The 22901-nt window shown below is 44.3% G+C and overlaps 1 protein-coding gene across 2 annotated transcripts in view; it reads left to right on the plus strand.

The window, feature by feature from the left end:
- The window catches only part of IQGAP3 (IQ motif containing GTPase activating protein 3), a 68798-nt gene that overhangs the window by 29055 nt on the left and 16842 nt on the right, over positions 1–22901 (plus strand). For both annotated transcript variants that reach the window (XM_027871480.1, XM_027871481.1), the window contains 12 exons: positions 5179–5269; positions 6609–6776; positions 6897–7036; positions 11009–11179; positions 14504–14587; positions 15769–15840; positions 15951–16020; positions 17321–17529; positions 19063–19215; positions 19542–19705; positions 20404–20628; positions 21615–21755. In XM_027871480.1, coding sequence (XP_027727281.1) covers positions 5179–5269; positions 6609–6776; positions 6897–7036; positions 11009–11179; positions 14504–14587; positions 15769–15840; positions 15951–16020; positions 17321–17529; positions 19063–19215; positions 19542–19705; positions 20404–20628; positions 21615–21755 — 1688 coding nt within the window. The remainder of the gene's footprint in view (positions 1–5178; positions 5270–6608; positions 6777–6896; positions 7037–11008; positions 11180–14503; positions 14588–15768; positions 15841–15950; positions 16021–17320; positions 17530–19062; positions 19216–19541; positions 19706–20403; positions 20629–21614; positions 21756–22901) is intronic.

Genomic DNA, 22901 nt, shown 5'->3' on the forward strand with positions numbered 1-22901 from the left:
TTCTCCTGGTTCTGCTTGCTTCACTCAGCATCAGTTCATGCAAGTCTTTCCAGGTTTTTCTGAAATCCACCTGCTCATCATTTCTTATGGAACGATAGTATTCCATTACATTCACATACCACAGCTTGTTCAGGTATTCACCAATTGATGAGCATCCCCTCAATTCCCAATTCTTTTTCACCACAAAAAGAGCTGCTATAAATATTTTTATACATGTGGGTCCTTTTCCCGTTTTTGTGATCTTTTTGGGATACAGACCTAGAAGTGGTATTGCTAGGTCAACAGGTATACACAGTTTTATAGCCCTTTGGGGATAGTTCCAAATTGCTCTCCAGAATGATTGGATTGGTTCACAACTCCACCAACAATGCATTAGTGTTCCAATTTTCCCACATCTCCAATATTTATAATTTTCCTGTTTTGTCATGTTTGCCAATCTGATAGGTGTGATGTGGTACCTCAGAGTTGAAGCATACTTTTAAAAAAACTTTATTTTTTTGTTTGTGTTTTCTTTTGCAACATAGCTGGTATGGAAATAAGTTTTGCATGACTTCACATGTATAATTGATAACAAATTGCCTGCCTTCTCAAGGAGAGGGGAGGACCAGGAGGAAGAGAGAGAATTTGGAACTCAAAAAAATTTATAAAATGTTGAAAATTTTTTTTAAGTAACTGGGAAATATTTAGTGAAATAAATAAAATATATATTTTTAAAAAAGAATTATTGGGGCAGCTAGGTGGTGCAGTGGATAGAGCACCAACCCGGGAGTCAGGAGGATGTGAGTTCAAATGTGGCCTCAGACACTTGACACTTACTAGCTGTGTGACCCTGGGCAAGTCACTTAACCCCATTGCCTAGCAAAAAAAAAAAGAAAAGAAAAGAAAAAAAGAGGGGGAAAAATTATCTAGTTTACTACAAGGACTGAGCACTCATTGTGACCATCCTAGGCACTGGGAGGATAAAAAGGGAGAAAGAGGTACCCAAAGGACACAGACGGAGAGACAGGAAAGCAGCGTGGTGCCGTGGGTTCAGACACTGGCTTTGCTACCTGTCTATATGACCTTAGCTAGGTCACTTATCTTCTTTCTTCCCATCTGTTTTCTCATCTGGGAAATGAAAGGCTTGGAATTAACAGTCTCTTAAAGTCTCTATGTCCTGTAATCCCAGAGGAAGGAGAAGAGCCATTGGAAGCAATCTGGAGTGGCTTCCCAGAAGAAGAGGAAATAGAAAAAGCAGGGTAGGGAAGGAACAAACAGAAGGTGGGAGTTAGAGAACATGACAGGCAGAGGAAATGGCTTAGACTACAGGGGTGGGGAGCCTGCCACGTGGCCTTCTCGATCCTTGGGTTCGGCCTTTTGTTTAGGGATTTGTTCTGTAATGTTTGGATTCAGTCAAAGGGCTGAGCTTGAGGAGCTGGAGGACCACATGTGGCCCTGAGGCTGCAGGCTCCCCACCCCTGGTTTCGAGATGAGGGGAAGAGTCTGAGCCAGGCTGGAGTAGAGACTCCAGAGTGTTCTCTCCTGGCAGGGTGGTTGGGGCCCAGAGGAGGTGATGCAGGGTAGAAATCCTGAATCCAGACTCAAGAGTTAGGACCTGATCCAACAGGATAAAGAGCCATTATAGCTTCCTGAACAGGGAGGGAATTTTTTTTTTAAATATTGAAGAACTCAATTTCTTTTTTCCTTATGAACTTTACTTTAAAAAAAAAAAAAGAAAGAATCCGGTGAGTATTGAACCACTATAATTTGAAATTTTTTAAACATTCAAGTAAGGATAACTCATACTTATATAGTGCTTAAGGTGCACAAAAAGCTTTCTTCACCACAGTCCTGCAAGTATGTGGTACTATTATCTTCATTTTACAGCTGAGGAAACTGAGGCTGAGGAATATTAAGTGATTTGCCTGAGGTCACATAGCCAGTAAGTATTTTGAATCCAGGTCTTCTGAAGCTAGTCTACTACTTGTTTTGACCTCTACCACCGCAATAACTCACTCTATCTTTTTTTTTTTTTTTTTGGCAGTTAAGTGACTTGCCCAGGGTCACACAGCTAATGAGTATCATGTGTCTGAGATTGGATCTGAACTCAGATCCTCCTACTCCAGGGCCTGGTGCTCTGTCCATGGTACCACCTAGCTGCCCTGATAGCTCACTCTAAAACAGGGGTTGTTACCCTTTTTTGTTTCATGGACCCCTTTGGCAGTCTGGTAGAGCCTGTGGACCCCTTCTTAGAATAAGGTTTGTTGGGGTGTTTTTTTAAATTCATAACTGAAGGAAATGCTAAATGATCACTAGAAGTTAGTGAAAATAAAGAGGTAATATTTTTCCCATCCAAGTTCACAGATCCCTGCTTAAGAATTCCTGCTTTAAAACATCTTTCAATCCTTATTGATTATATGTTTGAGTATCAGTAAATGTATTCCTAGTTCTAGAAAGGTTTTACTTTATAAAATAAACATTTTATTTATAAAAATTACAGGATTGTAGATTTAGACCTAGAAGAGACTGCGGAGGACATCTAGTCCCATTCCCTCATTTTACAGACAAGGAAACTGAGGCCTAAGGAAGTTAAATGACTTGCTCAAGGTCACACAGATAGTGTCAGAAGCAATATTTGAACCCAGTTCCTCTGACTCCAGAGGCAGTGCTGTGATATAGGTGGTATGTTGATCTTTCCTTCTCCTTGTGTGACATGTTCTATTGAGTGTCATTCCCCAGCTGTTGAGTATTTACTCAGTTTCCAGTTTTTCCCACATTACAAATAACATAGCTATAAAAATCTTCATAGAGGGGAGACCTTGAAATAGTAGATAGAATGTGGAAACAATCTGGAAAGTCTTTAAGATCCAGTTTGAGACTCACCTCTGACACATGGTATTAAAAAAAATTTAAAATAATATTAAGAGTTAGTGTATATATATTGTGCTTTAAGGTTTGCATAGTGCTTTACAAATATTCTCTCTTTTGATCTTTGTAACATCCCTGGGAGGCAGGTGCTATTATTATCATCCCCATTTTATAGTTGAGGAAACTGAGGCAGACAGAGACACTTGCCCAGTGTCATACAGCTAGTCTACAGCTGGATTTGAGCTCAGATCTTCCTGACTTCAGATCCAGTGCTCTAACTACTGTGTTACCTCCCTGCCTACTAGTCTTATGACCCTGAGCTAATCACTGAAACCTGTCAATGTCCCAGGAAAATCCTTGAGACTGAATTACAGACTAATTAGGTTCTGAATCAGTTGAAGGGGTTTCTGCCCTGTTGTCCTAATGAATTCACAAATCTGGACATGACCCCCTTTCCCCAGTGAGACTTTTCCCTATCTGCCCAGCTGCTAGTGCCCCCCTCCCACCCATTCCCAATAAAGTTGTTTTTTTAATTTATTTTGCACATGTTTAGATGTGCCCTTGTTGTCTCCCATGATAGAATGTAAGCTCCTTGAAGACAGGGATGATTTCATTTCTGTCTTTGTATCTCCAGCATTCAGCACAGTGCCTGGCCTAGAGAAGATGTTTAATTAATAAATTTTTGTTAAAGGATTAGAGTATTATACCAGTAGTGGAATTACAAGGTCAAAAGGGATGGTCAGCAGCACATCTTCCTTTCGTGCAAAAAGTTAAATTGTTATTCTCACTACCAGAAGGATCATCACCAAGGCTTGATTTTGTATTTTGGCCGCAACAATTCTTAAAGTTATTTAGTAAGGTGTGGACAAGGTCTTGATCTTTGGTGTAGAGAGTACCCACTCTGATGAAATAATAAATCTTTGGAAGTATTGTTGCTTTCCTTTCGACATGTCTAGAACAGACTTCGTTATCTTTTATCCCAATTCACCCTTCTTTTGAACTTTGAGAATTTCTGCTCAGGACACCACCATCGTCTTCCAATCTCCCAGATTCCCAATTTGGATCATCCTTGACCTCGCCTGCTCCCTCATCCCAGAGAGGTTGCTGAGGTCTCCATTTCTACCTTCACATCTCTTATTGAGCATTCCCTTCCCCCTGCCTCCCCAATCACCAGTCAAATTAAGGTCTTTATCCCCTCACCTAGACTATTGCAATAGCCTCCCTCTTGATCTCCCTGCCTCCGGTCTATCCCCACTCCGGTTTTTCTTCCACATAGCTGCCAAAGTGATTTTCCTAAAGTGTACGTCTGGTCACATTATTACCCTTTTCAATAAAGTCCAATGACTTCTTATGACCTCTGGGATCAATATAAACCCCTCTCTTTGGTACTCAAAGCCAAAACCTGGCCTCAAACTCCCTTTCCAGCCTTGTCTTCATGATGAAGTCAGCCTTCTTACTGGGATTTGTACGCGTCAGCCAGTTTCCCTGTCCCAGTGCCTTTGTAATGCACCCCCTATTCACTTCCAGTTCTTAAAACTTCTAGTAAGATTCATGAGGCTTTTCCTGATCCCCTCAATTGCTAACTTCCTCCCCTCCCTAATCATCTTGTATCTGCTTTTTTTATATCCCTATATATGTACTTATTGTCTTCCTCTATGGAGTGTAAGCTCCTTGAGGGCAGGGACGGTTTCACTTCTGTCTCTGATTCTCTAGCACCTAAGCACCCAGCAAGTACTTGTCCGTTGATGGATTGCTTGATTCTAGTTTTCCTCATAATAATCTGTGAAAGTAGAAAGTGCAAGTATTGTTCCCATCTTACAGCTGGGAAAACAGAGTCTAAGTGACTGACCCAAGATCACTTAGTAGGTAGCAGTTCTGGAATTTGGACCCGAGTGTCCCAGTTCTAAGCCCAGCACACCTTCCAGAACTAATAGGCTTTCTGATTGCTCTCCAGAAAGCATACTCCATTTGCATAATTATCAGCAATGCCCAAGGCCACCTGTCTCCTTAAACCACCAGCTAACAAAGCCTTTTATCATTGTTATTTATTTTTGCTATTTTGATAGGTGTGAGGTTTTAGCTTTTTCTGGCATTCGGTCACAATTTCTGCTTCCTCTTTGGAGAATTTCTAGTTAAATCCTTGGACTTTTTAAGAGGACACTGCTTCTGCTGGCTGTGGGTCGGGTAAATGAGAGGAGTAGGGATACCTGTTAGAAGGTCCAGTTCAGGTCAGAGTGGCCAGTTAACCTCATGGACGGGTGGGGGAAACTCTTGAAAAATTGGGAGTCTAGGCTGGCCCCTAATCTTCCTTCTTCTCTACCTCTACTCTAGGTAACAAAGGACCCTGGGGCTGTGCTGTGGTTGGAGGAGATCCGCCAGGGAGTGGCCAAAGCTAATCAGGGCACAGAAGCAGCTCAGAAGAGTAAGAAGGATAAAGGAATTATACCCATTCCTATCCCATTCCATCCCTCCTGAGAAGAGGCAGACTGACATTGCAGAAGACCTGTTGGCTAAACTATAGAAGAGGCTGTTTGATGGTCAAAGGGATGAGAGAATCTTTTTTGTACTCAACCCCTCTGTGCTGCCTCACTTGTCCTCCCCCGACCTCCTTCTCGTGCATCACTCCCAACATTGGCATGTGCCAGGAGCACTTAAGAAATCATGCAACAGACTGAAAAAAACCCTCCACCCTTTCTTCCCCCGTTCTGCCTTTGTGTTAGGTCCTGGTGAGACTCTGCCCCCAGAATGTGTTTCAGAGTTCATTCTCTCAGCTGAGTGAGATGGGGAGGAGAGGAGAGGAGAGGAGAGAGGGGATTCAGACAGCAGATATTCATTGAGCATCTGCTGTGTTCAGACTCCTGGGTTAAGCATGGGGGCCAGTCATAACCCAGTCCTTGCTCTCAAAAGCTCATAACTGTCTAGAAGAGCTGTGTGAAGCCGTAGAAACAGAAAGTTGTTACAGTGGGGGGCATAAGTGAAGGCTTTATCACAGAAGTGGGGTCTGAGTGGGCTTTTAAAGGGTAGATTGGGGATTCAGTACTTTGCACAGCTCCTGGCACATAATAGGTGTTTAATAAATGTTTATTGATTGATCGGCCAAAAAGGTGGAGGGAGAATGTTTTGGGTTTGTGAGCTAAAGTCTGAGGAAGTGAGAACACAGGGCCTGTTTGGGGGACAAGGAATTAGTCCAGTTTGGCTGGAGTAGAGACTGTATGAAAGTGTATTAGGTAAAACCAGTGCCAAAACCGATGCGTGTTTTCTCTTGGAGTGTGTCCTTCACATCCATTGTCCTTCGCATAGCACCATCTGTCCATTTGTTCAGCTCCTTGAAGGCAGATCCTGAGCATCTCAGTGAATCGAGGCTTCTCCCCTACACGACCCCTCTACCTTGTTTCCTGCCAGCTCTCCAACTTGGATTCCCTACTCCATTCAGGGAAACCAGCCCCATATTCCCTACCTTATAACCCCATCAAATGGCGTAGTCATTGTTTCTTCCTGAGATGTCTAGTTCTCCTTTATCTATCCACTTCCATTTCTGCCCTCCTTCCTAATCGAATTCAACATTGTCTTCCTCCAGGGATCCATGCAAGACTGATAGCATCCCTTCCCAAGACCCTCCCCATTTCCATTTCACTGTCTCCTCTTCCCTATCCCACTGTATCTCTTCTCTTTCACCTCTCCCATAGCCCAGAAGAGCATGCTCCTTGTGGAAGTTCCCCAGGAGCTAATTGACTTTTCTCTCTCTTATCCTGCCACCCTAGTGGCCCTTGGAGTGGCTGCCATCAACCAAGCCATCAAGGAGGGGAAGTCAGCCCAGACAGAACGGGTATTACGTAACCCAGCCGTGGCCCTCTATGGGGTGGTCACAGAATGTGCCAGTGACTACCAGAAGCTATTGCAGGATACCATGGAAAGGAAGAAACAACCAGGTATCATTCCTTCTCCTGCCTCTGTTCCCATTCCTGCTTCTTATTCTTCTTTTCCATCCTACCTCCCCATCTCTTCAAATCTCTCTATCTCTGCTCTCTTTTTCCATGACTTTCTTATAGGAAACAAGCTCTTCTGGGTCCAGCATCTGATGAAGGATGGCATTGCCTACTACTTCCACCTGCAAACTTTCCAGGGGACCTGGGAACGCCCCCTTGATTGTATCCTAAATACTTCCCATCTCACTCGTGAAGAGATCCAGGTTAGTGGGAAGGGAGGCTAAAACCTCCTGACTTACGAATTAGTTACAGTCACGATGCCACTTCTAGTGAGGCTCCCAATGTCGTTCCTGTCTGCTTTCAAAGATCAGGAATTCACCAAGGCCTTTGTGCTTGCCCCCACCCTAAAGTCAGGCAGCATGGAAACTGGAGGTGGCTCCCCTGGGAGATCCCCAAGAATTTTAGACTCAAGTAGCCTGGCCAAAGAAGTCGAAAGAGTTCTGTAGTGGGTAGCCCTGGACTCCAAATCGCAGAATCATCTAGTCTGACCCTCACCTAAACAAGAAGAGCTGGTCTGAAGAACTCGAGGGAGAAGAAGGCCACTCTTCCGTGAGGGTAGCCCCTTGTACTTTGAGATAGATCTGACTGCCAACAGGTGTTCTCATTCATATCAAGCCTAAATTTCTCTTTGCAACTTCCGCTATCAAGCACTGCCCTCTGAGACTAGGCAGAGCCAGCCCAATTCTCCTTCCGCGTGGTGGCCCTTCAGATACTTGAAGGCAGCTCTCCTGCTCCCCCTAAGTCTTCCCCTCGTCTTTAGCCTGACATCCCCATATCTGTCGACTGATCTTCATATGACTTGATCTTAAGGCCCTTGGCCATGTCCTGATTGCTGTCTTCTGGATGCTTTCCAGATTAGCAGTATCTTTCCTAAAATGGGGTGCCCACATTAGGTTTCATCCTCTCTTCCCACTCCCTCCCCTCCAATCCTCTCTTGAAGCCTCCAGGGCATAACTGACCTGGATTTCTTCCCAGGTGAGGTGGGAGTTATTTTTCATATTCATTATTTCACATAGCACAATAATATTCTGTTACATTCATATGTCATAGTGTATGTAGTCATTCCCCAGTTATTGGGCACCCACTTTGTTTCCAGTTCTTTGCTACTACAAAAAAATGATGCTATAAATATTTTTGTATTTAATTTTGAGTTTACAGTCACTAAAATCTCACAACTTTTTTCTGATGAACTTTTTTCTAACCCTACCCACTTCTTATAAAGTTAATTTTTTTTAAACAAGCAACAGACTTTGTATATATCCCTATTTAATTTAATCTTAGATTTTGTAGTATGATATAATGAATAGAGGACCATATAGTCAGTATTAGTCAGGAAGACCAGGGTTCAAATCCTGCCTCTAGACGCATACTAAGTGTAACTACAGTCAAGTCTCTTAAGCTCTCAGTACCAGGAAACTCTCTGACTGTAAGTTACCAAAGAATTGCTTTGGTAGAGAGAGTTTCTAAACTGAAAGTTCCTTGTGCAGATGAAATCACAGGTCCAAATAAAAATTCAGCCCTGGCTTCTAATCTGTAAAGAATTTTTTGAATCCTGATCTTCATTTAACATGCTAACTTGTACCTACCAACACTGTGTTATCTGCAAATTTGATAAGCATCCCTGCTGTGACCATCTGAGTCATAAATAAATCTGTTAAATAGTATATAGGTCCAAGTACAAATCCCACATTCTGCTAGAGACCTTCCAAATTTACATGGAAACATTAAAAACTTCTCTCTGGGCCCAGCCATTCAACCACTTTCAAATCTACCTAAGTATATTACAGTTTCCAGCCTTCACCTTTTCCATTAAAACAGCATGAGGTATTTTTTGTCATGCTTTATTAAAATCTAGGTAAACTGTAACGTTTTCCTGATTGACTAGTCTAGTAACCCTGTCAAAAAGAGGATATGAGGTTAGTCTGGCATGACCTGTTGGGGTTTTTTTTGTTTGTTTGTTTTCTTTGTTTTTTAGGCAGTTGGGGTTAAGTGACTTGCCCAGGGTCACACAGCTAGTAAGTGTCAAGTGTTTGGTGCGAGGGCAGATTTGAACTCAGGTCCTCCTGACTTCAGGGCCAGTGCTCTATCCACTGCGCCACCTAGCTGCCCCTGGCATGACCTGTTCTTGATGAAACCATGCTGGCTCTTTGTGATCACTACTTCCTTTTCTAGATGTTCACTGACAATCCCTTTAATAATACATTGTCAAATCCTGCCAGGAATTGAAATCCATCTCATTAACCTCCATGGGGCTATGGATTCCATTTTCTTCCATTTTTTTGAAAATAGTCCCTTCTTCAGTCCTGTGGTGACTCCTATTCACTTCTTTCAAAGATCATTGACATAGCTTTAGCGATCACATCTGCCAGTTCTTTTAGTTTCCTCAGTTTTAGCTGACTGGGATGACTTGAATTCATCTAAGGTAGTGAGGCACTCTCTTATTATTTACCTCCTTATCTTGGGTAACAACTCCCTCTCTATCATTTATTATCTCATTTTCAGTCCAAAGGTCATTCTCCTTGGCAGAGAAAACAGAAGTGAATTAAAAATGGAGCAGTTCTGCCATCTCTCCATCTTCTCTTATGATTGACCCATCTACTCTGAGCACTGGTCCTCTTCCTTCTTGGAGCCCCCTCTTTTCTCCCAATATAAGTAAAATTCCTGCCATTTTGTTCTTAGCCTACCTTACCAGCCTAAGTGCATCTCTTATGATCATCAGGTCATGATTTTGTAGTCTTCCTCCATTATTTGCCTTTTCGTGTTCTGTACACATTTTTTTTTTAAGGTAATTGGGGTTAAGTGACTTGCCCAGGGTCACTTAAGTGTCAAGTGTTTGGTCTGAAGCTGGATTTGAACTCAGGTCCTCCTGACTTCAGGGCTGGTGCTCTATCCATTGCACCACCTAGCTGCCCCTGTACACATCTTTTAAAAACCCAAGTTGGCCATTGAGTTCCATGTGCATCTTCATCAGGTTCTTTAGACAGCTCCATCCTTTCATCCTCATCAAAATTGCTCCTTGTGTCTTCAGAATTTCACTCTGGAGAATTTACCATCCCTCTTGAGCTGGCTGTCTCTGCAGGATTTTAGTCTGTGGCCTCCTACCTATTCTTCTACTGTACCCTTTGAAATCTGCTCTCCCAAAATTTGATGACAGACTATGCCTTGTTTTCTTATTCTCTTATCATCAGTTCAAAGATGGAGTGCTCATTTCTCAGCAAGGTTTCCACCCCTAGAAACTAGTTCTTCCTTGTTGATGAAGTTCAGATCTAGAACAGATAGTCTCCTCATTGTTTCATCCACCTTTGAAAGGATGGAATGGTCAGAAAGGCAAGCTTAAAAATGATTAGCTTATGGAAGCATGTTTTGCATGACTTCATATGTATAATCTATGTATCACTTGCCTTCTCTAGGGGTAGGAGAGGGGCAGGAGGGAGGGAGAGAATTTGGAACTCAAAATTGTTCATTATAATTGGTAAATATTTAACAAAATATATATTTTTAAAAGTTTATTTTATTTTTTTTTTTGGCTAGTCAGTTGGGGTTAATTGACTTGCCCAGGATCACACATAATAAGTATCAAGTCTCTGAGGTCGAATTTGAACTCAGATCCTCCTGACTCCAGGGCCAGTGCTCTATTCACTGCGCCACCTAGCTGCCCCTAGCAAAATATCTTTTTAAAAGTTATTAGCTGCTCTTCTCTGGACAGAAAGAGTCCTAATGGATGTTCAAATAATTGAAGTCTCCCATCACTATCATATGTGTCTACGCCAGACTTGTAATAGATTTTCCAGACCTCTCCCCTAGTTCTTTCTGCTCACCTTCTTCTGGAAGTTATACCCATGCAAAGCCATATTCCGACCATCATTTATTAGCCATGTGACTTGGGCAAGTCACTTCCCCTAAACTAGGCCTCCAGTTTCTTAATCTAAAAAATGGTCTAAGTAATCTTAATTTCCATTCTAGCTCTAAAGGCAATGATCCGATGAACTCTCATGTAATGAAGAAAGTACTATAGGAGCATGAGGAAGGGAGACAGGTAGAGTGAATGATCAAAGTGATAGGTGGAGGAAAGCATGACGTTGAGGTCGGGGCTGGAGACAAAACTTCCTTCCTGACCATCCCATCTGCCTTCCAGGTCTGTATAACCCTCCCTACTATCCATTCTTTTTCCACAGGCAGCAATCACAACAGTTACTGCCGCCCATGACCGACACCAGCTTTGGAATGCCAATATTGGCTTTATCATCCAGCTCCAGGCCCGGATGCGGGGCTTCCTTGTTCGGCAGGAGTTTGCCAAGCATTCCCATTTCCTAAAGACCTGGCTCCCAGCCATTATTAAGATTCAGGTAGAGTGGTCTTCAAGATTCTTGGTTTCTCAGACTTTCAGTGTCTCACCCCATCTTCTATACTGAGTGAAAGCTAAATTGTCTTTGGGTCCCCAAAGAGTTGTTCCACAGAAGATAGAAATCCTATTTGTCTGCCCCAAGGACTAAATGAAAGGAAATTTCCTGTCAGAGAGAAAGGAGGGGTTGAAATTGCACAACAGGATTGTAGAGAGGCAGAAGAAATTTCTCGAAGTACAGAAGTGTCTTCTGCCTTTTTCCTCCTTCCCAGACATGCTCAAGATTGCTCTTTCAAAAGCCTCCTCAATAAATATCTTGGGCAAGTTACTTTGGTGGGACCAATCTCATCAAATGTGTTATCTTTCCTTCATCCATTTTCTTCTTCCTCTCCTTTATCATTCTACATTCCCCTTGGGCCAAGCACTTTATAGATAGATATGTGTGTGTGTGTGTGTGTGTGTGTGTGTGTGTGTGTGTGTGTGTTAGTTTTTTCAGTAGGCATTTACTGATCCCTCTTCCCATTGCCTAAAGAGCAGCTGGGTGGTACAGTGGATGGAACACTGAGCCTGGAGTCAGTAAGACCTGAATTCAAATCTGTCCTCAGACCCTTACTAGTTGTGTGACCCTGGGCAAATCACTTAACCCTGTTTTCCTTAGTTTTCTCATCTGTAAAATGAGCTGGGGAATGAAACTACTCCAGCATCTTTGCCAAAAAAAACCCCAGGTGGGGTCATGAAGAGTCAGACACAAGTGAATAACAACTTCCCATTGCCTACTTAATGAGGTCCCAGTCTCAGCTTCACATTCAAGGCCTCACATAGTCTGGGTCTAACCAGCTTTTTCAGCCCTCTTCCCTGTTGCTTTTTTACATATGATCTGTTCTGTAGCAAAATAGAAAGAGTTTTGGTCTTGGCTCAGTACGTGGAGTGATGGGGAGGAGGGAGAAAGGGAGGGAGGATAGTGTGTGTGTGTATGCATGACGACACGTACTTATGTGTGTGGTTGTTTGAGTTTTTATGTGTGTGAAGGTATATACTGTACAGGTATGTATGGTGTTCATGTGGATTGGTGGTATGTAAGCACTGTAGTATAGCTATGTAGGTATGGAGATATGGGTGTATTTGGTATATGTTATACATCCATCAATCAAACATTTATTAAGTGCCTGCTATGTGCTAAGCCCTAGGGATACAAAAAGAGGCAAAAGATAGTCCCTGCCCTCAAGGAGCTTACAGTGTAAAGGGGTAGACAACACACAGACAAATAAGTATAAATAAAGTATGTGCCTGCTAAATCGGAAATAATCAACAGAAGGGAGGCGCTGGAATTAAGAGGGGTTGGGGAATGCTTCCTGTAGAAGGTAGAATTTTAATGGGAACTTAAAGCCAGGGAGGTCAGTAGTTGGGATGGAGGAGAAAGAGTATTCTAGGCACGGCGAACAGCCAGAAAAAATGTCAGAAGCCAAAGATGGAATGTCTTGTTCGTGGAACAGCCAAGGGACCAGTGTCACTGAATTGAAGAGTACATATGGAGGAGTATAGGGTATAAGAAGACTGGAAAGGTAGGAGGGGCCTCGCTTATGAAGGGTTTTGAATGTCAAACAACATTTTGTGTTTGCCCCTGAAGGCAATAGGCAGCCACTGGAGTTTATTGAGTAGGGGAGTGATATGATATTTTAGGAAATCACTTTAATGAGAAAGGATTAGAGATGGCAGAGACTTAAGGCAGATAGACCCAGCAGCAGGCTATCCAGATGTAATCCAGACATGGGGTGATGAGGGTCCGCACCAGAGTGGCAGTGTCAAAGGAGAGAAGGGGGCATATTTGAGAGAGGTTGCAAAGGTGAAATCAACAGGCTTTGGCAACAGATTGAATATGGGGGGCGGGGGAGGGTGAGAGATAGCAAGAAGTCCAGAGTAACTCCTGGGTTGTGAGCCTCAGGGATTGGGAGGATGGCATTGCCCTCTATAATAATAGGGAAGGTAGGAAAGGGAGAGGGTAGAGGGGGAAAGATAATGATTCAATTTTAGACATATTGAGTTAAGATGTCTACTGTACAGAATTCAAGCTGTCTGATAATATATACCAATGTTTACGTGTGTGTGTATGTTTATTTATACATATATACACATATATATGTGTGTATATGTATATGTAAATTACACACACAAATATTTATGTGTGTTGTGTATATAAGAGTGTATATTTCTCTATGTGTATACAACATGGATATTGTCCTGTGAGTGGAAAGGCTCTTTGTGTGTTTGCCACATGCATATGTGCATGTGAGGGGGTGAGGGGATGGATAACGCCCTGTGAGTATACCGGGTCCGTGATTGTGTTTGGATGAGTGATTGCTCTTGGTGCAAAAATAAGGATTTGTATGGATGAATGGTGCTTGTGTGAGGGAGAGAAGTATGGTGGAAAGATTGTTGGTTTGGGCATCAAGAGACCTTGGTTCAAATGTTGACCCTGCTGTTTATGACATATGACCTTGAGCCAGTTATTTAACCTTTCTTGACTTCATTTTCTCATATGTAAAATGAGGAGGTTGGGTTCCATGATGCCTAAGGCTCCTTCCAGCTCTCAATCTACATGTCTCTGAACCATGTTCTTATGGGTATTGGTTTGTGTCTCTGTAACACTGCTGGGTGATTGGGACATGTAAGGTAGGATTGGATCAGGCTTCACAAGGATACATGTAAATCCTGTGCCCCTTTGTCCTTTGACCATTCACCTTTGTTAATCCTCAGCATCACCACTACAGTTTGCCTTTTCCATTCCTAATATAGAGCCAGTGGAGGAAGTTAGTAAACCATGCATACTGGGCCTTCTTCAAATTCGTATTGTCCAACCTTAGTTGAGTCCTCACTGCTAAAAGACAGTTCTTTCATTCATCTCTCTCCATCACACTCCTGGTCTCCTTCAAAGCTCCTTTCAGAAGTCACTTCTTCTACAAAGCCTTTCCTGGTGCCCTCCAGATTTGCCTAGAGCATTTTGTCTGGATGGCCCTTTTACCCCATTATTCCCTGCCTTGTATCAAATTTATCTAAGTCCATATTGTGCTTTCCCCCATCTCCTCCAGCCGTCTCAGTAGAATGTGTGTTATTTTCACCCTTGTCCCAGCGTCTGGCATAGCATTAGGCACGTAGTTAATATGGTAATTAATAAATGTTGAATTTGAATTTGGAAACATTCAAATTCTCAGTCTTCTCTAGTCTGTACCCTGACGCCTGAGCATCTAAGAGAAAAAATCTGAATGCAAAAATTGAAAATCTGAATGAAAAGATTTTTTGCAGATGATTTCTTTTCTGTCCCAATTTGCAGGCTCATTGGAGAGGTTACCAGCAGAGGAAGATCTACCGAGAACGGATGAGGTTCTTAAAGGCAAATGTGGCTTCTGTGATGAAGGTACTCATAGTTGGGCTTCTGGGGACTCTCTTTTTCTCCCCACAAAGGACTTGTTAGAAGGAATTTCTTAATCTGTCCTTTTTGCAATGTTTAGAGGAAATGGTCTTATGGTCTGAGCCTTAGGCTGATAGTAAGGAGGCAGAGGGACTGACTGGGGTGAATGAGTTTGGATAAGTTGTTTAATCTCTGTTAAATCTGTTATTACCCTCCCCCTCTTTTTTCCCCATCCCTCTCTGCCTCTCCTATTTATGAGACCTCATATGAGTCCTTCCTTTCTGGACCTGAGTTTCCTCATTTATAGAATGAGGGATTGGACCTCAGCTGTCCCTTCTGGCCCTAAATCATGTGATCCTATAAAATGCTTCATAGCCTTTTGAAGCTGGTAATCCAGGGGTCCTAGGGAGGTTAAGTGACTTGTTCCAAGTGACACAGCACATCTATTGATGGAGCCAGGGCATTGAACCCAGACAGCCCATTCCCAGCTATGTGCTTTTGCTCTGCCTCACCCAGAGTGGATAGTGATGCAGCTTATGACTAATACTTCTTCTAGCTATTTCTAAGCAGATCTATGTTTCTCTGCCCTTGTTGCATCCCACTATTATACAAAAGGACTCTTAGATTATCCTTCCTAGGGTACTGAAGGAAATTCAATTCAACAAACATTTATTAAGCACCTGCCATGTGCCAGGGCAGCTGGATGGTGCAGTGGATAGAGAGCCAGGTCTGCAGTTAGGAAGACTCATCTTTGTGAGTTCACATCCAGCCTCAGATAGTTACTAGCTGTGTGACCCTGGGCAAGTCCTTTAACCCTGTTTGCCTCAGTTTCCTCATCTGTAAAATGAGCTGGAGAAGGAAATGGACAAACCACTCCAGTAACTTTGCCAAGAAAACCCTAAATGGGGTCATGAAGAGTCAGACATGATTTAGAAATGACTGAACAACAACATATACCAGGCACTGTATTAAGCCCGGCAATACAAAAAATAACTTGTGAATGGAAATATGACTGACACTAAAGGGGGAAGCCAAGATCTCTAAGCACCTGTTAGATCCCCATTTAAGTTGTTACTGTTTTATGTGAATTCTGGATGGATGACATCAGCCTGGGGTTTGTAAGCAAGGGTGTGTTTGTAGCCCTGATGGGAACAGTGTATCTCTAATACTGTCTCTCCCTCCCAAAGATCCAAGCCTGTGCCCGGATGTGGGTGGCTCGGAAGAGGTATCAGGAAAGACTAAATTTTTTCGAGGAGAATGTAAGTGCTGGCTTCTCATCTTCCCTGTATGTCACCTTTCAACCCATGCAAGCAGGAGAAGAGGACGGGGAAGGTGGTTACTTTCATTTTCTTTCTCTGCCCACTAACAGATTAATTCAGTTGTGAAGATCCAGGCATTTTTCCGAGCCAGGAGAGCCCGGGATGACTATAGGATGCTAAGTAAGTTGGTTTGCATCTCAATGGAAGATGTTTACTATTTTCGGTAGTGAGCCTGCTGTGTGATTTTAAGCAAGTTGCTTTACCTCTCTGGGCCTGATTTCCCTCACCTCACAGTCACCAGTCAACCTCCCCCATCCCTGAGCATTTCTCTTGATTTAAGGGGAGATCTTTAGGCAGGAGGAGACATAATCCCAATTCTTGGGAAACTCCTGCTCTGATGGCATAGATTCTAGCTATTATCAGCTGTCATAGCAATAGGCTTAGATTAATAGCCAGACTGTCTAAAAGATTAATAGGTTTTATTGTAATACATCAATGAGCAAACTGTGTCTGTTGTCTGAGATCCAGCCCAGCCAGCTTTAGAAAGCCCTATCACCAGAAGGTGATCAGGTGCTGAATTTTTTCATTCACATGAATGCACAAAGACCATCCATTGCTCTCTTATTTATTTATTTTTTTAATACCACTAGGTGCTGCATTGAATAGATAAGGTGATGGGCCTGGAGTCTGGAACACCTGAGTTCAAATCTAGCCTCAGACACTTACTAGCTGTGTGTCCCCGGACAAGTCCCATGACCTCTCTCTGCCTCAGCCTCCTCATCTATGAAATGAGGAGTTTGGATTCTAAGTGGCTTCTAATATTCCTTTCAGCTCTAAATCTATGACCCTATGAGTAGCCCAGTCCAGAGAACTGGAATTGGGTGGGAAAGATCATTGGAGGGAACTGTAGGTTTGGGGACAAGACAATGAATGGGACTGAAGCAGTTCCCTAAAAAGCCACTTCAGGCATCTGGGTGTGATATGGGCACCTTTGGCGAAAGGCTGGACAGGAGGCTCTTGTCATCCAAATCTGAGGAGATCTGGATAGAAAGGCACAGGGCTGGGACTTAGGAAGTCGGGGAACTTGGAAATGGACAGTATGTATTAGAAGCAGGAAAAATTTAGAAATCAAAATCTTGTAAAAATGAATGTTGAAAACTATCTTTACATGTAATTGGGGAAAAAATACCATTACATACAAAAAAAATCTAGTGTGTGTGTGTGTGTGTGTGTGTGTGTGTGTGTGTGTGTGTGTGTGTGTGTTCTGCCAAGAACAGAAGGAAAGGAAGAAGCAGGCTAACGGCATGGTCAGGGTGCAGGGCGAGGGTCACATTTTATGGAAGGGTATCCTAGTTAGCGGCATGGAGCTCCCAGACTCCATCTCCACAACGGACAGAGGGCAGTAAAGGAGCAGGAAGTAGGGGCTGGTGAGACCATCAAGGAGGGTTCTCCTAGCTTCCCCGCCCTTGTCTCCCTCCAGTCCACGATCAGCACCCCCCTGTCAGTGTGGTGTGTCGATTTGCCCACCTCCTGGACCAGAGGCAGCAGGATTTCTGGGAAGAGGCGGAGCTGCTGAAGCTCCAGGAGGAGGTGGTCAGGAAAATCCGGTCCAACCAGCAACTGGAGCAAGACCTCAACCTGATGGACATCAAGATTGGTCTGCTGGTGAAGAACAGAGTCACGCTGCAGGTGACGCGGCAGAGCCCACGCCGGGCGCTCGGGCTCCAGCCCATCGTCGTAGAGAGAGAGAGACTACTGTGTGCCAGGCACTGTGCTAAGTGTGCCTTACAAATACTGTCTCGTTTAATCCTTGCAGCAACCCAGGGAGGTAGGTGCTGTTACAATCCTCATTGTACAGTTTAGGAAACTGAGGCAAACAGAGGTGAAGTGACTTGCCCCAGAGTCACACAGCTAGTAAGCGTCCGAGAGTCCGAATTTGGGCTCTGTGCACTATGGCGCCACCTAGCTGCCACAGTAGATAGTTCGTATTGATCTGTATCGCTTGCTCCCATCCTGCCTTCGGGGGCATCACGGCATAGGCAGGGAACAGAGCCCTGGATGTACAGTCAGGAGACCTAGGTTCAAATCTGGGCTCTTCGAAGGGAAATCAATTTCCTCCATTTGTAAAATCGGCCATAATAACACTTAAACTTACCCCCTCTACAGGTGGGGAAAGTGGGTTGTACACCTTCACATTGCTGTATGAACATGAATCAGCATCATTATTCTCCGTAGCATTTATAGACTGTTATGCCCTTGAGGCGTGTTCTTGGTCATTCCCTTGCATCCTAGGAGGGGTCCCCGACCCAATCATTGCCATCTTCTTTCTTTAAAATTTCTGGATTTCATGAATTCTCCCAGTTCCTCATTCCAGTTTGAATCCTTCTTTGCAGCAAGAACATTCTAGTCAAAGCCCTCATTTCCTGCTTTGTTCCTATCAATCCTTAATGGATAGAGTCCAGGAGGCGACCCCCAAAGAGAATCCCTTTTCATACAATATTGTTTTCCTTCCTCCTGTCCCTTCTGCCTCTTCCTTGCCTCCTACAGCATAAACTGTGCTTTCTTTTCTGCCCTTCTTTCCCTCAGGGTAGAAAGGGAGTGTGCCATTCTCAGTAGAGTGACCACTGAAAAAGTCACCCCTCACTCTGGTCTTCACCTTTGATTCTATCCTACTTCTCACCTTGCTGATTGACGCAACTGGGTGGATCAGGATAGAGCACTAGGCCTGGAGTCAGAAAGACCTGCCTGAGTTCAAATTTGGTCTCAGACCCTCAGACCTAACTGTGTGACTCTGGGCAAGTCACTTAACCTCTGTTTGCCTCAGTTTCCTCAGATATAAAATGGGGATGACAATAATAGCACCTACCTCCCAGGGTTATTGTGAGGATCAAATGAGATAATAATTATAAAGCACCTAGCATGGTGCCTGGTACATAGTAGGTACTATATAAATGTTACCTATTATTATTATTAAATGAGATTATAATTGCTCAGCACAGTGCCTGGCACATAGTAAGTACTCTATAAATGCTAGTTGCTGTTGTTGTCATTCCCTCTCCTCGCTCTCCCTCCATTCATCAATTGCCCCAGGTTCACTTCCACATCTTAAATTGCAGCTCTAGGCTGCTAAAAGGTGAGACTCTGCCTCTGCCCCAGCTCCAGCGTCAGACCATATGTTCTGGGCTGGATCTCGAGGTTCCCCTCTCTTCTTCTCACCCCCAGGAGGTTGTTTCACACAGCAAGAAGCTGACCAAGAAGAACAAGGAGCATCTGTCAGATATGATGGTGCCAGACAGGCGGAAAGGACTAAAGTCACTGAGCAAAGAGAAACGGCAGAAATTAGAGGCTTACCAACACCTCTTCTACCTGCTCCAGGTGAGTAGAGGACGCTGGAAGGAGAAAGAAGCCCTGCCCTCTGCTCCACCGGCTCCCTTGAGGGTCGGGGCCCTCCCATGGTCATGGCCATCTTCTTGCCTTGTGTGAGTCAGCCTTGCTGGTAACGCGGGACCCTCGTGACCTCTCCCTTGACATCTGCAGTGACCTGAGGTTATGACATCTGTCCCCCTTCCTCATAAGTCGCTGCCTCTCACCTGCCCAGCTGGCAGAGATCTCTCTACCATCTAAGAGGTACCCCTTTTACGGATCTCATCTATAGGCTTCTTGCTTCTGTTTACAGCCATTCCTCTCCCTCTCTTCTGCAGACCCAGCCCATCTACCTGGCCAAGCTGATCTTCCAGATGCCACAGAACAAGACCACAAAATTTATGGAGTCGGTCATTTTCACCCTGTACAATTATGCCTCCAATCGACGAGAAGCCTACCTCCTTCTCCAGCTCTTTAAGACTGCTCTCCAGGAGGAAATCAAGTAAGTGTGACAGGCAGGTGGGTATAGGAGGAAAACACCAAGAATAACTTAAGACTTATACAAGGAAGGACTTAGTGTTGGAAGATACCAGAACCACTTCCCAAGGGAGTGTTTATTTCTAGAAGTCTTGAATAACCAAAATGAATAACCATTTCTTCAGGTGTGAGAGTAGAGAACTGGGCCTGGGTGACTCCTTCCTTGTCTTCTTACTCTGGGTCAGGGGTGGAGGGACCCCGAGATTCCATGGTGGCCATTTGGCAGGGACAAGATATGACACCACATGTGAACACATTAGCAAGAAGGATATCGGCTAGACAAAGGGACTTCCCTTTAAGCACTGGAAACCCAAAAACAAGTTCCTAAGGAACTGAGGCCTTGCCTAGGCAAGGGTCAAAAAGGATGGTAGGATTTAGAAGTCATCTAGCCTGACCTCCTCCCATATTACGTGTGAAAAAGCTGAGGCCCTCAGGAAGAAGTGACTAGCCCAAGGCCACATGGGGAGGAAGTAGCAAAGTCATAATTAATAGAGCTCTAGGTCTCCTGACGCCAAAACTAGTGCTTTTGCCACTGCCCCACATGTTTCTCCCAGAAACTATTCAGTAGTTAGTTCATGGCACCATGCTTTTCACTGGTTTGGTGGGGAGTGTGGTGCTATGTGGAGTCTGGAAAGTGGAAAAGAATGTCTCCTTGTATCCTAGATCCAAAGTTGAACAGCCCCAGGATATGGCGATGGGCAACCCAACAGTAGTCAAGCTGGTGGTTAGCTTCTACCGCAATGGCCGGGGACAGAGCGCACTGCGAGAGATCTTGGGCGAGGTGATCCAGAGTGTCCTTGAGGACAGGACACTCAGTGTCCACACCGACCCCATTCACCTCTATAAGACCTGGATCAACCAGATGGAGGCCCAGACTGGGCAGCGGAGGTGAGGAGGCCAGGACAAGTAGGGAGCTGACAGATTGTCTTTTATCACCTTGATCTTAGGTTACACGGGTGGGGTGGAAGACCTTTGAAGGTGGCAAGCAAATGACAATGCTAGTTGGTGTAAATTAAGTGTCAGCTTCGATGGAAAAATAAAGGGGTGGGGGTAAGTAGGAAAGGGAGAAATGAGATATCCCTTTATGGTGATTGTCATGGGATTTATGCAAATGAGACCATATGCAAATGTGCTCAATTGCTAAGTCCATGAATACAAATGACAGATCAGGATTGCTGGGTTGTGGGTATGGATACTTGTATGGAGCTCTCTGCAGCCTAGCCAGGCAAATGTAGCCAAATGCCTCATCCAACATGGTGGCCTGACAGAATTGGGGTTTTCATGTAGGAATCTAGGGAAGCAAATGTGCAGGTGTGTGTTTAGAGGCCAGATGTGTAGCTTAGTGAGAGAAGCAAGGTAACTTCATGGGAGTGGCTGGCTCAATAGGGCCATGTATACAGGGTGAAGATATTTCTCAAACTGAAGGAAGGGGGAGGGGGGAATCTATTCTAACCCATTCTGTCCCCTTCCCCCTCCCTCAGGCCTGCTCCAGAGCAGACTCAGGGACTGCCAGCTATTCTGGTATAAAGACACTTTCCTTTTAGCCTCTGTTTCCAGACCTGCCCATTTTGTCTGCTCTCCTTCCTTGTCCCTTTTGGGGCTCATTCCCCAGATCTGTAGGTTCTGCCGTCCCCCTTTTCTCTTCCTTTCCTTGAAGCCTCTCCCCCATTAGAATCCCTCCTATCTTCCCTAGCCTCTTTTCTTTGCTGTTTCCTGATCCCTTCTGATAGGGTTGCTCTGAGCAAGGTCTTTGAATTTCAGGTCATTATATGGATTTATTTGGGGACTGGGATTTCCTTGAGATTGGTGGCATTGTAATTTTAGACCATGGAGGTAGCACAATGAACCAACCCCTTGACTCTCTCTGTCCACAGCCACCTTCCCTATGATGTTACCCCTGAGCAGGCCCTGAGTCATCCTGAGGTCCAGAGAAGGATGGACATCTCCCTACGAAATCTTCTTTCTGTGACAGAGAAGTTTCTTGCAGCTATCACCTCATCCGTGGACCAGATTCCGTATGTAGGCTCCTAGCTCAGGCAGAGAATTGAATTGGTGAAAACTCTATCAGGTCTGAGATAAGGTAGTCGGGGCAAGGAGGGGCAGCTTGGAAGGGAAGAGCTGGGTAATGGGGTGTCAACCTGGAAGGATCCTGAGGAGGAAAGAGTTGAGTAGAGTTGGGGAGGAAGGAAGGATATGGACAGCTGACATTTTGGACCAGGAGAGCTTTGATGTAGGAGTGGAGGAGTGAGGCCCAGGATTGGACAGGTGTGCCTTAAAGATCCTTCCTGGGGAGTCAGACCTGGGATACCTTGTGGTTTTGTTCATTGCACTTAAGGAGGAAAAAAAAAAGGCCAGGTGGTGACAGAGAAGGCTTAGAGAAGAGCATTTAAATTTAATGGTGGCAGGGGGTGTTGAGGGGAGGAAGAGATAGGTGGATTTGCCACATGAGGATAGACTAAAAACATCAAGACTCTTCAGCCTGGAAAGACAAAGGTTTAGAGGGAATTATAGCAACAGTGGTAGCCCAGGTTCCTAGAGTGCTTTAAGGTTAACAAAGCACTTTCCTCACAACCACCCTGTGAGGTAGGTAGTATATTACTATCCCCATTTTACAGATGAGGAAACGAAGCCCAGAGAAATGAAGTGAATGGCCACCTAGCTAATAAGTGGCTAGGCTAGGGTTTGAACCTAGGTATTCCTGATTCCCCATCCAGCCCTTTTTGCACTAAACCGTGCTGTTTCTCAAGATTCCTAAAATCATGGCATGTATGGATAAGGTGAATGCCCACTCCATTCATCCACCCTTCTGTCCATCCATTCATCCGGTGGACATTTATCCAGCACTGTGCCTGACACTGTGTGCTGGGTGGAATATGCTGCGGGTGACACATACAACAGCCTTGAGCTGGGAAGCCAGAATATACATGTTATGTGGGTAAGTAGACTAACCTTGGGAGAAAAGACAAGGGGCTTCCTTTTAAAGTGTGGAAGAGACAAGAAGTACACGCTGCATAGTAGACTTAGGGTGGTCTTCTGTTCCCCAGAGGTGGGGAATGGAACCTAAAAATGAGCTCAGGAAGAGTCCATAGAAATAAGTTCATGGGGGCAGCTAGGTGGCTCAGTGGAGAGAGTACTGGCCCTGGAGTCAGGAGAACCAGAGT

Source organism: Vombatus ursinus, unplaced genomic scaffold, assembly GCF_900497805.2.
Source record: "Vombatus ursinus unplaced genomic scaffold, bare-nosed wombat genome assembly UNPS02014798.1, whole genome shotgun sequence".
Taxonomy (NCBI): Eukaryota; Metazoa; Chordata; class Mammalia; order Diprotodontia; family Vombatidae; genus Vombatus; species Vombatus ursinus.